The sequence below is a fragment of the Labrus mixtus genome, chromosome 7, assembly GCF_963584025.1.
Source record: "Labrus mixtus chromosome 7, fLabMix1.1, whole genome shotgun sequence".
In the NCBI taxonomy this organism is placed as follows: Eukaryota; Metazoa; Chordata; class Actinopteri; order Labriformes; family Labridae; genus Labrus; species Labrus mixtus.
In genome coordinates this window covers 14,056,025-14,073,732 of record NC_083618.1, presented here as the reverse complement: position 1 = coordinate 14,073,732, position 17,708 = coordinate 14,056,025, and the positions used below count along the sequence as shown (strand labels likewise).

General features: G+C 40.2%; 2 protein-coding genes across 3 annotated transcripts in view; one reads left to right on the top strand and one right to left on the bottom strand.

Moving 5' to 3' along the window:
• atg7 (ATG7 autophagy related 7 homolog (S. cerevisiae)) overlaps positions 1 to 7,284 on the top strand; it is a 62,961-nt gene extending 55,677 nt beyond the window's left edge. Inside the window, exon 19 of the mRNA XM_061043157.1 lies at positions 5,900 to 7,284. Coding sequence (XP_060899140.1) covers positions 5,900 to 5,932 — 33 coding nt within the window. The 3' untranslated portion in view covers positions 5,933 to 7,284. The remainder of the gene's footprint in view (positions 1 to 5,899) is intronic.
• Positions 7,285 to 7,456: 172 nt separating this feature from the next.
• The window catches only part of vgll4b (vestigial-like family member 4b), a 36,315-nt gene continuing 26,063 nt past the window's right edge, over positions 7,457 to 17,708 (bottom strand). For both annotated transcript variants that reach the window (XM_061043159.1, XM_061043158.1), the window contains 3 exons: positions 13,476 to 13,746; positions 13,057 to 13,174; positions 7,457 to 12,392 (listed from right to left, as the gene is read on the bottom strand). In XM_061043159.1, the coding sequence (XP_060899142.1) occupies positions 12,136 to 12,392; positions 13,057 to 13,174; positions 13,476 to 13,746 (646 nt within the window). In that variant the 3' untranslated portion in view covers positions 7,457 to 12,135. The remainder of the gene's footprint in view (positions 12,393 to 13,056; positions 13,175 to 13,475; positions 13,747 to 17,708) is intronic.

Genomic DNA, 17,708 nt, shown 5'->3' with positions numbered 1-17,708 from the left:
ATTTAGTTCTATGTTTATCAGTATACTTCTTTATAATAAATCCATTAATTTCTAATATCTGCTAAAAGTCGATCCGTGTTCTTCTAAATCAACCTCGTCAAATCAAAGTGACTTTCTGAGCATGTGTTAAAAATCCAATTTTAATGTTCCCCATAAATCTCAGATTGAATTAAGCCTTAAAGGCATTTTTACATTAAAGGCACGGTAGCAGTCTCTATAAGTCATACCTAGTAATTCTGTAACACTTCCAAGGAGGCACTAGTCTAAATTGAATGCTACTATTTTTCTTTTAAGGCCGCAGTAGATCAAGGTTAAATACCCAGAAGCAGAGTTCAGGTCGTTTCCTTTCTTAAAATCAGGGTTAAAAAAACAGATAATTAAAAAACACATCTAAGCCCAATTTATAATGCAGAGTAGATCCTACTCTTGCAATTCTGGGAAAAGAAAAGAAAGAACCGTGGTATACCAACAATCATTTTTCACGGTACACTCCCTCCCTATGTTCTCTATTCTTATTCATGACAGTTAAAGGGATGAACAGTCAAACCTGGAGAGTGTCTCTTTAAAACTGTCCACGTTACCCTCATAAGTGCCACACAAAAGAAGTCATGATTTGTTGGCTCTGTGACTCAGATTGGCAGTGAAGCCTATTTTAGAGCACCATATTTCTTTTTAAATTAAAATATCAATATTTGGCACCAGCCATTTAATTACTGGATCATGAGGAAGGACAGCCATTTATCACCATATCAATATTTTGCTACAATGGTCACTGATTAAGGTTGCGATGACGAAAGAAACAACAAGACAAAAAAAGTCCATCAGCCATGCAGCCTTTAAAAATACAACACCAACTTTTTATCATTGTATATTTTGAATGCTGCTTGGCAGGAAACCTCCAGATTTTACCCAAGCATAGTGATTTTTCCCAAATATATATATTATCAAGTCTGAACAAAACCACAACAAACATTTATGCAACGGCGTCACTTTGATAAACCGTCACTGTTTGCATTGACAGTGTTGTCCCTTCAATGTCTTAAGCTTGGAAAAAGCTCTTCAACATCACTGGCATGAATCAGAGATTTAGTTCGACTGGATTTCTAACTTTCCTTCCTCAGTGAGCAGCACTCAGTCTCTGCAGCATCCAGCGGGCCATAAACCACGTCACTCTGTGTGGTCCTCTAATTGCATATCAGATGGAGCCAGTCTGCATGATGAAAGCTTGACTTTGCGCTTTGTGCTTTGGTGTCAGTTCTAATATGTAAAGCAGATGTGTGCTTTAATATCAAAGCCAATCAGTGGTTGTGTAGAGCTGCTAGTTAAATGGCTTTAAAGGTTGGATTCCCACTGGGGCCACACACACAAAGGATGTGTTCCTGTAAGAAGGCTCAGTTTTTTTATTCCACTGGCCTAAAGAAAACAAAGATCACGAGTGTAAGAAATCTCAAAAGTTGCTTTTTGAAAATTTGTAATGGAAGACTGCAATTATACGGCAGGTCTTGTGTAACTTTTCCAGAGGCAGTGTTTTAACCAGGATCTGCCCAGTGTTGAATATGGCTGAAGACCCTCCTGCTGATTCCTGTCTTGTATTTGTTGGGGAACAATAATCAGCAGCAGCAGAGAGTTGGCTGTGACTGCACCAGCTTCGCTCCCAGCTGAAAGCTCCTCTATCTGATCAGATCCCGGCCTTGTTTCAACTACTCGCCTGGATTAAAGTTGTCATATCAGCCGGAGCCCAACTGATTACAGACACAAACACATTCACACAATGATTACATGCAGCTTACTGTAGGACTTTCGAAAACATCCAGAAATCCTTTTCTTTTTTTTTTTTAACCCTGCAGTGACTCAAGGTCCTGAAGCGATAAGGCTGCTTCAAAGTGGAAGATGGGTCGTCAGTTGTGTTTCTGCCAATCCCTTTGAGGTGCTGTCATGGTGTGTGCGTGTATGATTGTGTATTCCTGTAGGGTTCACGGGTCAGCCACTTCCGGCAGTTTTGATTCAAGCTATAGCTGCAACTAAAAGTACGTTTAATCACTGCTTTATTTGTTGAACATTTTTGAAATGAGTGATCACAGGTAACCAAAGTGCAGTTTTTAAATTGACAATTATCTAAGCTCCGCCCCCTTAGTTACACATGCTGTGCATTTCAAGCTTTAAGTCTAATGGTAATTTCATTTTCTTTAAAGAACTCTGTAAGCTCTAGCACAAAGTCGTTTCGAGGTATTTGAAGTTTACGGTCATGTTGGAAAATGTTCCACAAAAAGTTTTAGTAGTTTTTGAAAACAATCGGTTTCAGTATTTTACACAGAGGAGGACAAAAGAGAGCTTCTTATGATTTGCGACGGCTATCTGCTTACCGGATGACATGACTACTGTTACTAGAGGATTTTATCAGCTTGCTTATCGAGCTTTTTTAAACTCCATTTTGCAGGATAAAGCACTGAAGGCTGACACTTTTTCTAACAACTAGGTTTAATGGAATGTAAATGTCCCCAACTCCAATTAAAAAGAAGCCATACCATTTAACTCTGGGATAAAACAAACTTTTGAATAATCGAAATAACTTGTAACACCACAAAGTATAAAACGCTCATTGGCTTGGTTACATCAGGTAGCAAGCTAATTAGCCTGACATGCAAATGATACACCCTCATTCCTGACACTTGTTTTGAGTTTTTGAGTTACATGTACAGATTCACAGCCTCAGTCGTTCTGTTGACAGTCACTGTTCAAGAAAGGGTTTATAGCAAAGTCAGGTGCTCAAAAAATATGAAACCTGAAAAGCAGCAAATTTCAACATTGGAAAACATAGAAAGGTAGACTGTTGTGTTTTGTTTGCCTGAGAGATTACTTTAACGATACATGTATTTTTTTTAATTGTGTTGCATTTGTTACTTTGAATGAAAAAAGTTACAGATATGAATAAGCTCCCTGATTGGACCGAACTCTGAAAAAGTTCATTTTGATCTCAGCTTTGCAGAAATCAGCTTACATATTGCAGCAACAGAGGTAAAAGGTTGAAGAACATCCAAAGTACTCAGCCGTGCTTGAAAGAGTGTAGTAAAGTTGTTGGCTTCAGTTTGTCGGAGCTTTTTACGTTACATAAGCCGCTGCCCCCCCCCCCCCCCCCCTCCCCCCTTCTCACTCTTTCATTTTGCACAAAAGATTTCTGGAAACACACACAGACAGACACACACGCCATCAGTGTGGCATGGCAGCCATCCAGAGAGGGGCTCCAGTGTCGCTTGGTTTCAAAGAGCTCTTTGCTTATTGTCCTTTTGATGCTCGCTCCCCAGCAGCAGTGGAGCAGAAATGCCGAACGTCCGGCTTTGATATGAATTTGTCTCTCATTCTCCACACCACTGAGCAGCATATCCCAAAAAAATGCCTCCTGAAGTTCCAATAAGAAAATCAAATGGACTTAAACCCAAAATGAGACTCCTGTATGAAGTCTACTGTTTCACAGGAGACAACATGCTTCACTCTCTCACTAGCTGAAATACGGACACAAATGGGTTTTGGCAACATGATCACTGCTACCTCCCTGGAGATCACAGACACACATTCACATAAGCCTCTTGAGTAAAACCTTATCAAAGCTCAAACAAAAACTGTGCCGGAATTTTCCATAAAGAAACTTACAAGATAAAATGTATCTCTTGAGACAACTCTGGAAAAATAAATTACCACTCATCATTATGAGGTATTATTGCAGTTTTAAATACAATTGACAATGATAGTCTTGTACCATCTTTTTTCTCTTAGGTGGGGGGGGGGGGGGGGGGGCTGATGTGGGTAATGACACGCAGAAAATTAACCAAAGGTGGGACTTGAACCCGGGCAACACGCTTCAAGGACTGCATCCTCTGTACATAGGTCATTCAAATTAACAACTAGGCCAATGTCACCTTGCTTTTACCATTTTTAAACCTGGATAGACATGGCTGGCAGTGCTCTGTAATAGTTTAGCGTCTATAGAAAAGACGGGCTTTAATGTGTTGACGGAAAATCGACTACAACAGTAGTTTACTGTGGTGTCCCCCAAGGCTTGTTGCTGGGTCTTTTGATTTCTTATGTTTAATTTTTTAAAGACTAAATGATCACTCCATTAATCACGCTTAATTTTTCATATAAATTATTTATGCAATTTATTTTTAACCTTTTTGGTCAGAGGTTTAGGTGTGACTTTTCAATCTCATACAACAGGTATGCATGCATTGTTTATTTTTTGCCGAAAATGTTCTCTGTAGGTACACATGCTTAAGTTTCCCTGGGTGCCAGTTGTTTGGAATTCACAGTTCAGCTTTTTGAGTTGTGACGTTTCAAAGGAATGCAGCATTTATGTGTGAAAACTGTGTGTGTGTGTGTGTGTGTGTGTGTGTGTGTGTGTGTGTGTGTGTGTGTGTGAAAACTGTCTGTGTGTGTGTGTGTGTGTGTGTGTGTGTGTGTGTGTGTGTGTGTGTGTGTGTGTGTGTGTGTGTGTGTGTGTGTGTGTGTGTGTGTGTGTGTGTGTCTGTGTGTCTGTGTGTGTGTGCACACTCAGAGCCATGTGTGTGTAACATTCCAGTGTTAGAGGTATGTGAATTACGTCTTACAGAGAGAGAATGTGAGGAATCTTCTGCCATGAGAAGGACGCTGTTGTTTACTGACACAGTAGTGAAAAGGAGGTTCCTCTGTGTGTGTGTGTGTGTGTGTGTGTGTGTGTGTGTGTGTGTGTGTGTGTGTGTGTGTGTGTGTGTGTGTGTGTGTGTGTGTGTGTGTGTGTGTGTGTGTGTGTGTGTGTGTGTGTGTGTGTGTGTGTGTGTGTGTGTGTGTGTGTGTGTGTGTGTGTGTGTGTGTAACCCACATGCTGCTGTCACTTCCTGGAAAGTAACCTTTAAAGCCATGGTTGGTTCGGAGTCATTATTTGAAATGTTTATGGTACATGCAGCCAGAAAAGAAGATATGCAGCCCTTTTTTTATAACTATCTCAATTTATTGTCACCTACAACAAGTAGCTTAATTAGAGGGAAATCTTTTTATTCTCTTTATGCATCTCCTCTTTCTCTTGTACAATTGTATGAAACATTAGTAGATATAACTCAAACTGTATTAAATAAGAAAAACCTCTATAGTTTGAACACTCAGTACATTTGCACCGAGATGATTAAAATCGTTCAACAGACCTGATATTGTTTTGTTAATCTCATGGACTGCACAAGCCGAATGTAAACATGGACACTTTCCCATTGTATTTCTGACGTGAAAATGCAGGTAGTTCAGTAATGAATGTGGACATGGTAGTTGTAAAGATAATCTACTTTTTTTAGGCTAATATTTGCGTTATGAGTTTAGGTTCTCCGAAAAAGGTTCCTTGTTTAGTTTGTGCTGCATGAGAAGACATACTGAACATACATGCATACATACATACTGAACATAAACACATAAGGGTATACACATACAGAACATACAGTACACACATAAATGCATTCATACTTGCATGCATGGTACTCGCATGGTAATGCTTTGACACAGGTTTAAAGTTGTTGTCATGGCAACACGGATAGTTTTAAATTATAAAGAAAATGCAGTTACTCCTTTGTGAAGCCTTATTGATAAAAATTGATAAATTTAAGTTCCAAACACTGAATGTAAGAGTACTTGTGTTTGTGTATAAGAAAGCTTCACAGGGCGACGCTTAAGGTCAACATGGAAGCTACTTGCTTAGCGACCTCCACTGACAGACTGTTAAACACAACTAAAAGCCTGAGACGAAACTGGTTATGGGACCTTGAGTGAAGACTATTTGCTTTAGAAACAGAAATGTATTCAAATGAATTGCTTCTTTGTTGATTGTTTGGGGGTTTATTTTGTAATTAATATATTTGTGTTGTTGTTGTGTTTTTCTCATTAGATTTGGGATATGAGCGATGATGAGAGCATCTAAAGGACTAGAGGAACAACCCTTCACATCCAAAGGACCCAGCACTCCTATCCATGTTTCTGTCTCTTTAAGGACGTCATATTTACAGTGTGGACTTATAATGGGATGAAGGCCTGGTGTACATAAGTAGACTAATTGATCAAATTGAAGTTATCAAAACCAAATTTCACAAAGCCGCTTTGGAATACTAGCGGAGTAGCTTTAATATTACCATTATCTTTTTCAATTTAAATTAACCCAAGCATTAGGGTCTTCAGAATGAACAGTGATGTGTTAAATATATTACTTCCTTTAATGTTTTGTAAGCCATATTTTATGTCGTTTTTTTACAGAGAATGTACACATTCATATCCCCTGTTAAATTGATATCAGTCACACTTACTCAGCATTTGGAGCACTTAACACAGCACTTGTTTTTGTATGAAAAGCTTTTTCTTAAGTCTCACTGAATGTTCACAGGCTTGATCCTTCCTATAGTCTCTCTATCAAACTTCAAGGTTCTGATAAAATGTCCTTAAGCAAGACATAGATAAACTACATCTGCAGGTTCATGGAAAAGTGCTTCAGACTAATAAAATAAAAAACACCCACCACACAAATCAGCAGATCTAGCCATCTCCCTGTGTGTTTGGAGACGGATAGATGCAGTTCAGTTAATACTAAAACCAGCTTTGTTTATTTGAAAGGTTGGAAAGCAGCACACAGATGTTTCTGTACAGCGACTTAACAGTGGCTTCTGATATGGAAAGGAGTTACTGTAATAAGCTGGAAAGTACATCTGCACACATTACTCATAGAGAAACAATGGAGAAACTGAAGGTTTGAAGGTTTGATGCATGCTTGTGTTTGTCTTTACAGTTTACATTCTGCCATATACCGTTTGTCCAATCTGCTATCGTACAATATATTAATGTCAGTGTTTGAGACTGGAGTCAAAGGTGCCCCGTGCAGTTTGTGTCCACTGGTGGCAATGTTTTTATGAATGAATTAAAAAAAAAAACTTCAGCCAAGCCAATGTTTTTGAGGGAAGTAAGAACACTTAGTATGTCTGTTTGACCTCAGTGACACTCAGTGCGAGGTTAGAAACTAAATGTAAACATGGCTTTTGTTTAACAAAACCACTCCACAGGGCACCTTCTAAACCAAGACTTGTGAGAGAAGTCATGAAAAAATAAAGCACAGAATTCAATTTTTTTTTTTCCCACCTCAGATTTCATTTTTAAATAATGGATTAAACAACGAATTGTCACTCTGTTTTAAAAATTCAGGATATTTTCAGTACTTTCAGTTGTGTGGCACTTTTCCTCTACTGTTAGTATTTCACCAAAAACTGGAATAAAATGGTTCTTTAATAATTGCTTGTCTTAAATTGCTTTGGAACTGTATAAGGTTTTTTTTTTAATATCATATCAGGTTTACATCCTCATTCTTGGGCATTTATGACTCCGACCTTTATCTTGCTGAACACTCATTTCTAAAAACTTGTCTTGGCTATTTCACACAGAAAATCAGACCAGCACAGTGAAAGTAGTTTAAAAGCATTTTATTGTTCATCAAGGCTACTTTACGTACAAAAAAGGTGGCCTGCCAAAACCTTTTTAGTAGGAGACACAGAGCCACAAATAGTTTTCTTGATACATTTTTTGTTTTACAGTTCAGAGTATTACTACCACTAAGTACAAGTTACTTCCACTTCAAAAAGGACCTGGGAGTTGTAGTACAGTTTGACTACAGACCAACTCCTTTTTGATTTATCTGCACAGTTTTCACTTGATCATGATGGAAGCAAAATGGCCTCCACAGATGGGAACAGGAACATCAGATTCATATGAGTGAAAGTCCCAAAGCTGTTATCAGTAGATCATCTCAGCTTCATTGACTGGCTAAGAAGATGAATTTGAAAACATTTAAAGATGTTCATCAGTCCAATTCTAACATGTTAATTTCAATGAACTTGAAGACTGACAAATCTTCCAACCATCTGATGGTTTTACTTGACTCACAGTTCCCATTTGTAGACCTCGACCCACACAATGTATATCGCTTACATGCAGAGGTGGACATCTGACCTGCCTTCTAGCCCAAGTCTACTGTTGTGGTTTATTAGATTTTTTTTTTTTAAATAGTTCAATGGAAACTCTTAGCCTCTTGGATGGCAAGAGTCACTGGGCTAGTATCAAACTAATTCTGTTCTGCAAAACGTGCAAATTTCTTAAGAACAAGCACCTCCTCTTCAAACTTTTGATCAGATGTTGTACAATCGAGTGCTGCAGAACATTGGGGATGAATGGAAGTAGCGTTTCTCACACTGGTGGCGTGTTGTGGTTTCATACATTTACTGTGTTCCTGCACTTGAACCTTTACTCTAACACAACAAACTCTTTAAACAAAAAAGATCAACTTTTTTCACAAAAAGAAAAAAAATGCAATGATTACAATATAAGGACAGGGAAAACCAACAATTAAATAGCTACATATCATTAACAAATTAATTGTTCCTCAAAAAATACCTACGATTTTTTTCTCTGTACATTCGTTACGCACAGCGTAATGATGGTCTTTATAGTTACCTATTATAAAAAAGTATTTTTTTTATTAAGTGATTTCCTACAGTATGTAGGGAGTGTGTGCCAAAGCAGAAAGAGAGCCTCCTACCTACAGGGTGGTAGTGAAATGATAATGAGAAAGAATAATAATAGAAAAACTAAATGGACACTGAACCCTTTCCCCCATGTTTTCAAGCATGTTGCTAACAACATCCACTCTTAAATCAGGGTCAACTGAATCTGAGAGGAGGGGAGGCAGCGCTGTGAGTCCTGGAAAAAGACTAAGCGGCAGCTGAGCATCTCCCGGCTCACAAGTTTGTGCTTACAGAAGCTCAGCTCCTGAAGCTGTGCTGCCCCCAAACCTGCCAGCTAAAATAAAATAAAAGTCCTTATCCATCCAGACCACTCTGAACCTGTCACCTGTAATTATGAGATTCAAATAGTGTATCAGAAGATTCTAGAACTTAACCATCAGTTCTGGTTCAGTCACATCTGCTCTGATAGTAGAGGATGGAATGTGTGGACATTCTAGAACATGCTTCCACTTAGAGAACTTTGTAACAGATGAACTTGAAATGCTTTATAAAAATGACCTGAATCAAACAAATAACCTAAGCCTACTTTATTACGATTCCCACGGTCCACTGTTAAAAGCCCCTTTTCTCTAAATCCCATGTTCTGAATGTCCTCAGATATGTTCAATCCAAAGCGCTTCTTAGTTTCCATATAACGCGGTATTGATTTATGGCTAAGTTTCTCAATGACAAAAAAAAAGCAAAAGTGGACTTCCTGCATTTCCCATTCAGGCATCAAGATCTGAGGGAACTCTTGGGCTGTAGTCCACGGCTGGTTGTGTTGTTATATGGAGATTCTGAGTGTGTGTGTGAGGCCTGTACAAAGTTCCCTATAGGAGGAATGTATGCCACCATGGCGCAGACTTTCACAAAGTACAAGTCATTTTCTCAGACTGCAGCAACAACACAATGTTGTTCAGAACAAAAAAGTATTGAAGTACAAAATAAAATGTCTGGACACCAAGTCAGGACACAAAAATGTCATTAGAGGTCCTTTCAAAAACACCACCATGTTTCCTGAATGCATCATCATTCTAGGTTGTCCTGTATGAAATACTTTTCATACTGCAGCAATAATCTGGGTTAAAGATTAGCAGTAAGGTAGTGTATTTAAAGATTGTAGCCAAACAGGTTCATGAAAATAAACTCGATTTCGTCTTGATTTTGATGCATTCCAGGAAAACACGGCCCTGCTGACTAACTTGTGCCAGTTTGATGTCTCAGCTCAGTCATGCTGAAGGTTGTAGCATCCTGTACCACTGATTAATCAACATCTTTAGAAACCATTATGAGTTACACATCCCATCAACACCCACTCAGCAACAGAACAATCCCCCCCCCCCCCGCCACAGGATCGAGCTGATGGACCCCTGTGCTGAGGTGGTGATGGGAAATGCAGAGCCTGTCCAGAGGCCGTCCCACCATAGATGTTTGTTACCATAATGATATTAATGGAAAACAAGAAATACACAACTGTAATATAACAACAACAATAATAACATGGAGTACAACTGACCCAGCAGTGAGTGTATAGTGTCTATGTCTGTTACTGTTGATGAAAGAAGTAACAACTAACGTCCGAATGAAAAGGCTAATAGTAGTACAATTTGAAATGCTTAAAAACATTAATAGATACCAGCTATCAAAAACAAAACAGAAAAAAAAAAAACAACGTGCATGTGTAAAAGCATTAGTTCACCCTTCAAACATTTTGGAAATCTATCAAAGTACAGAGTGAAGGAGAGGGAGGGACAGCAGAGTGGAAGCCAAACATAAAAACACCTGTGTTCAAAGAGTTACAAAATCAAAGGTGTGTTTGAAGAGATCTGAATAATCTTCACTCCCCCAGTCGAGAAACCAGACATGTTTTGTTTTTTTTGTCCCCCCCACCCCACCCCGCCCCGCCCCAACCACAAAGTGACGTTCAGAGTCATCTATCCCCTCATCACTGTCATCGGGTAAGGCTGTGAAGCACATCAAAGCTTACTGCCTACTGCCTTCAACAGGCTGCAGGTTTGTACAACTGTGTTTTCATTCCTGATCTCCTGTCAAGACGCCTGGGATGTCCATCAACACCACATTAATAAGCTGACTGTGTTTATGAAATAAAATGTGGTAAATTGGCACAATTTAAATTTATAAAGTCTCATTAATTGTGCTTGTACCAAGTAACGTGGTGTTAATTGGTACAAGGATAACTAATAATTGTTAGTAGTTTCCTCTAGTCTTGTAGGGCTGGGTGATTTGAGCCAGTTACTTTTCCAATTTGTTCAGAATACTGAAGATGAACATTCTTCTTAACATACACCTACACGGCCACTGCATACCCATACTTTGTTACATTTTCCTTACACGTTCATGGTTATGTTCTAACAACACCTCTGAATATATGGTAAGTACAAATAGCTGAGTGAAACATCACGTATCCATGGTGATGGATGTTAGATATTTCTGGTCTCAGACAATTGTCCCTTAGACCTACTTCAAGCCTTCTCTTACCTAGTAAGCATGGGTTTTTTTTTAGAAAACAGTTCATCAACACGTAGGTATGTCATTTGATTAATTTCATAATTAAACATACTGTATCCAAATCTGTATCCCATATATTCCATACTGCCCAACCCTACTTTTTGAATTTTTCAAATACATTTCATAATGGATGATTTACAATGTGGGCTTTCTCTGTCACTGCCAGGTAGGTTTGAGATCAAATAGAGATCAACAGAGGGCTGGATTATATTAGATTGGGACCGAAAACGCAAATTTTTGACCCCGTGTGCAGTGCTGGATTTCCAAAGAAACACCTTTTTACTCTCTACAGCAGTAGTGCAAATCAGACCAAGCCGATCACCCAAGTGTACACATGCAGTAACGAAACCACCAGAACACACACACAGGAGAGGGGAAGAAGGTGGGAGAATGAAAGATGATCAAACAGAGGGTGTAGACCACATAATGGTGGCTTGTTGTTGTTGTTTTTTTTTCTCAAAAGGCATTGCTTAACGTCAGTGTCTGAGGTTTTCTTTGGTAGCACAGTCAGGTGGTTTGTGAATATTATCCAAAGTGTTTCTCGCTTATCTTTTCTTTCAATTGTCGGGCATCTCGTAACACAAAAAGCAGTTCACAAAACTACTGTTAAAGAAACAACAAAACAAAAAACAAAGAAGAAAATTAATAATTAAAACACCGCCTTTCTCCTCTCTCTTTATGTACATATAACTACAGACGCTAGCTCACCTCCGAGCTCGACATAAAGGGATGATGAATTGTTGGATGGAGCAGCGCTATGCTCCAGTCAAGTCCAAACGTTGAACCCTCATCGCTCATGACTGATTACTGTCCAGCTTTAACAAACCAGGGCACAGAAGGGGAAAAGAAATGACCATCATGTTATTGCTTGATTTTTCCTCTATGAGTGCATAGAAAGAGAGTGCAGGACTGAGGGTTGAGGGTGTTTTTAGCAGACCAGCAGGCAGGCATTCCCTCAGGTATGCTGGTGACAGAACATTTGACAGGGGCATTAAAAAGGGGTTGAATTTCGAGGTCTGGGGATCGAGTGGATTCACCCCACTGAAACCCTCCTCGTTCAGGAGACCACAGAAGGGGAATGGTTGTGATTGACCATGCGACTGTCGGGGGAGGAGTTTGGGCTGCTACCCGAAGATGAGGGACTCCCCTTGTTTTTAATCTGCAGCCAGGTCTCGCCTAGGGCCTTGGCGAAGTGGTCGTCCACTGAGCCCGTGATGGACACAGAGTTGGTGGCAGTAGGCTCGGGCTGCTTGTAGTTCTTTCCAAGACTGCGGCGGAAATGCTCTTCGATCACTGGGTCACAGGCTGTGTTAGCTGAACAGGGAGGAGAGGAGAAAGAGTTTATTTCCCATAATGAAAAGAGAAACGTCTTTAAAACTTACTTGTATAACGGCCGTGGGTATTTTACTACCTAGCATCGGTTTAAACATTGGTAATATGCATTTTAGGTCAATGGAAAAACGTCTACTCCACTTTGTCAGAGCAGTTTTTTTAATATGAAATCACTGTTTTACATTTCACTGTTAACCTCAATGAGATCATAGGGATTTCACTGGGATCATAAAAAAGGCCGCAGTAAAGTTATCATCCCACAGAAAACATGACGGCCACTGACAGACAGGAGGAATAAAACACATGTTTGGCTGAGGCCTCGGCTGACTTTTACAGCACACACATCAAATAGTAAATAACACATATTGAGGCTATATCGCTATTTATGTGCTATGCACTGAAAGACTCCCTGACTGAAAACTGGAATTATTATCAGTTTTTTTAACATCACTTGTCATATAAGTCAATTTGAGTGAGATGTTGAAGAGAGGTTTCCCTTACACTTCGCTGTTTGTTTTCAAGACATATATATGCTACAATTCATTACTACAGTTCAGTCTTTGATGCTCTGTCTACTATGGCTAGAACAGACCCAAAAACCAAAATGCAACAATATAGATAACTTAGATGCCATGAGTGCACTCACTGTTGATTCTCCTGTAGTTGTTGGCGAGACTTGAGCAGCCGTTGTGGGAAACAGGACAGTGAGACAGGTTGCAGTTGCGGTTGTTGGCTGGAGCGCATGTAATTACTGACGGACGATTCTGAAAGACACAAATTTAACACTTAAAGTTGGAAACTATTCATGTAGAGATGACAGACCGAAGACAAGTTTGAAGTAAGAGGGAGAGGGAATGATTCAGTGACCACCAGGGTTTGAAAACATTTTTTGGCTAACAAGTCAAATAGGAAAATTCAACTCTCAGCTAGCCAAGGAGCCTGGCTAATGAAAGGACATTATTCACATCATGCTGAGGACCTACCAGGGTTGAGGTTTACACCAAAGTTTAGCAAAAGATTGAGTCAATATATTCAGGAATAACAGAAACAGGATGAACAGGTTACCTGCTGGCGCTCCACGGTGCTGACTGTGTGCGGAACTGAGGCCATCACTGCTGTGCTGCTGCGTGCAGACTCCACCACCATGCTGTTTTTGGTGAGTGCCAGTGGCTGGTCCATGCCTAAGCTGGCCAGGTGGTGATGGTGGTGGTGGTGGGCGTGGCTGTACAGGTGGTTGCCATGGACTCCCAGCGCACTGGGCACCACCACACGCTCGATGGGGCTTCGGCTGCGGTCCTTGGAGAGGGGAGAGCTGCGGTAATCTCCATTAGGTTTCCTGGGGAGCAGAGGAAAAGACTCATATTACATACATTTATTTCTGGATCAGGGTCACATATCACTTTACAGACTCTAAATCTAGTTACAGGACTACATGTAAATGCTTTTTATACTCGTTGATCCAGTTTGGTTTAGTTTACAACAATCTGGAGTTTTAGGGAAGAGCTCCAAATAGAACAGGATTAGGAAAGACCAGTGGCACTAGGTTTAAGGGCAAAGACAGACTGAGTGGTAAAAAGGGCTCAGAAAGGAATAGAGATTTAGATGTGGAAAAAAAAAATAGGAGAGATAAACAGAAGAGCTATTGTAAATGGGGCTCTGTGTCAAACACTGCAGCACGAGCAGAAACTATTAATACTGACCCCACTTACATGCATACACGCACTCTTACTTCTCAGATTGCTGTAGGGTTTTATACGATTGTTTTTAACCAGCACATGCTCTCTCGCTCTCTCTCTCGCTCTCTCTCTCTCCAAGTCAAGAAGGAGGAAGGAAAAATCTTCTAACTTTAGAAAAGATAAGGATAAGAGTTCCAAGTAACAAGTAACAAACACAACATCGATTTTGGACTTTTTTCAGCTCCATGCGTGTGTGCTGACCAAAATTTGAAATGTAGTGACGTGGTGCCTGATACTGTGTGCACTTGCTTGCAGTTTAACATGTAGCAATTATTCTTTCTCCGTAAGTTAGATGTGTACTGTGCGTTCGTTCAACTGTGTATTACACCCTTACTGCAGCTCCACTCCCCTCCTAAAATTTGAGGCCCTGTTAGAGGGAGAAAGTACTTTACTGTACTCGCCTTTCACTATCTCATCCTCTCTCTCCAACTTCCTCTCCACAAGCCTTCACACATCCTTCAAAAAAATCAACACATACACAATTCCTCTCTCATATAAAAGAAATAAACACTATTTCAACAATCTTTGGGGGAGAAAACATCCAACTATACTACAAGCAAGCTGCACCTCAAAAGTTGGGAACAGAATACATTAGATTGCCTCTTTTCTTAATCAGTTACTGTGTGGAGGCATTTTTTTGCCCATGAGAAAAAGTCTGGGGGAAGAATTAGAATAAGAATACACAACAGATCTGAGAGTGAAAAAGCTGCAGCAGCCCTTTAAAGGTTTGTTTGGATGCACAACAAGTTCAGTCAAACAGTTGTAGATCCATGTGACCAGGCAACCTGACTGCTGGGTCAAGCATCTGGAGCCAACAGCACCGTCCTGCACAAATAAACAGTCTCCACAGAATACAGGGAGAGAGAGAGAGAGAGAGAGAGGAAGAGCTGAGGAGAGGCGGGGAAGGAGGGGAGGGCGCTGAATGTGAATAGTCCAGACCACAACTATAAGAAAGAGAAAGGTCGCTAGTTTCCTTCGTTTGTGCCGAGAGCTTACATTAGTAGGGGACCCCCCCCCCTTTTCTTTTTTTTTTCTTGTTTTGTCTTCCTCTCTCTTTTTCCCCCTCACAATCGGCAGCAAACTTCCTGAGGGTCAAGGAGGGAGAGACTTGGCAACGCTTTCAGAAAACCTAGCCGACGGCTCACTGACAAGCTTTTTTGTTTACCCTCCTTTTTTCACATTTATTCTATCAATTATGTATAAAAAAAAGAGGTACTGCCATTAAAATCAGATCACAATATTCCCATGGTGCTCAAAAGTTAATATATTGTTTAGATAATCCCTACAGGGAAAATCAATTTTTAATCAAATTATGCCAATCAAAGCCTTCCTCTATAACTTTGTTATCTTCAAATATAAACTATGCCTTGATTAGCTCAGAGGCAAAGAGATAAGAGAGCCCTCTCTCTTTCTTCCCCTTCCCTCTCTCCCTTTGTCCCCGTCCCAGCAGCTGGGTCTTGAGTTAGGTTGTGGAAGTTGTTCCAAACTTTAATCATTGCCAAAAGGCAGGCATGCCCACATCCTCAGACAAGAGGGCCGTCGCAGGAGCCAGATCAACAAATCCGACCAATGAATGGTGTGGCTGTTGAATCCACCGCAGCCCCCGCCTTCCCCTCGCCTGATTGCGTACCAAACCCTGGACTGCAATTCATGCCAGGGATCAGGCATTGAAAAACCCACCCATTGTCTTTGTCTCTCTCTTACTCACCTCTCAATTATAGTTAGGGTCACAGCTGGGGAGAGAGAGCAAGGGTGCAAAGGGCTGAAGGCGAGGGCTTCACACAAGACAAGGGGATGGGGGAATTAACAAGGACTAGAGCTGAAGAGAGAGGGTTGCCAAGTCTGGGGCTAGAGTAGAATTAGAGCTAAAAGTGGGAGTGAGATGGGGAGAGAGAGGGAGGCAGCCATTGAAAAGTAAAGAACTCCTGGCACTCACAGGGGGTATGAGGGGACACACTGAATAGGAAGCAAAAGAGGCGAGAGGACAGGACTGTGCTAAAAAGACAAGGGAAGAGGTTGGGGACACAGCTTAATCTTATTTCACAATAAATGTTCTCTGGGTTACTAATCACTCTTGGATCAAGCTGGAGTGTGGAGTAAACAGCCCACAGATGTGCAGAGGTTTGTTCTGAGGTAAAGCGGAGAGAGGGGAGAAAATTATGTATGCTCAACTATTTTGTTCTGTTAAGGAATTTTGTACTAGATGAAACTACTCAATCAGAGTTTGCACAATGTCGGGTGCAAATGTGATCCATTTATCCAACATGGAGGTGATTCAGACACAGCCTCAGTCAAAACATATCTCTTAATGCCTGCCACTCTCAAAAGAATAAAGTGATTAGAAAGCATCATCTTTCAATATCCAAAAAGCTGAGTGGGTCGCTACATGTTGTGAATGTTGACCATCAATAAAATTGTGTTTCTACGATCTCAACCAAACTGGAAACAGATCTGAGAGTATTCTTGGTGGAGTTTCCCCGGGTAGTCAAACTTATGTGTGAAAAAGTGCTTGTTGGGCTAGTGCAAGTAAGATAGTATTTATTTTTAATTAATTTTGGGCTTGTTATGCCTTAGTTAGATACAAAGCACAATAGATAGAGTCAGAAATGAGGGAGATTCAGAGTGGGGAATGACATGCTGGACAGGGTCCACTGGTCAGATTTAAACCCGGGTTCGCCCACTTGGAGGACTACAGCCTCTTTACATGGGAATATTTTATGTGCATGTTGAATATGTCATTGTTTTAGGCAATCATAAGTACAAAGAGTGGAGTGAGAGTCTTTATCTCAGGAGGATTTTGTTTTTCTTCTGGTTGACTTTTGTTATAAACGAGAACCATGTGAGAGACATTTGACACAGTAATAATAATAACATAGAGAGTAGTAGATATATATTTGATTGTATCCCACTAAAGTCTGTCTTATGTGCAGCCTAGAATTAGTGGTAGAAAGCGTGGTCAGCACGCACTGAAAGATCCCTTAATTTAAACCAAGAGAGTCCAACCCTTGATACATAAATGATATAGCCGTATATCTTGAACAATATTGCAATACTAGGATCTGTCATTAAGTACAGGCTTTTAAGTAACCTTTCACATGACACCCTTTCTTGTAGTAAGCCTCTAGTTATAGATCACGGCTCTGACTGTGTTTGAATGACTGAGATGAAAAAAATAACTGTTTTAGGGCGATGCTCCTGTAAAATCTGAAAGCTTGTAATTTATCTTTACTTGCTTAACAAGCAGCTTTGTATGAGCTTATTTGACATCCACATATATAAAGAAGAAAACACACTAAAAAAACTAAACCATATTTTTAGAGTGTGCCAGGTTTAGCTCTATGGTAGACTGCCAATTTAGAGAGTAAAGGCTGTTCTACTTTGAGGCAGAGATACAGGCTGAGCTATAAAGGGCTGTTCCTTTTTCTCACAATTGTGCTCTTAGCCTTCAGAGGAAACCTCACAACAAATCTTTGGTTGGTCAGAGGTTTATATCCTACTTCTTCTACTCCTAAAAAAAGCATGGAGAAATAAAGAAGTAGATGAGAGAGAACAAGAAAGGGAG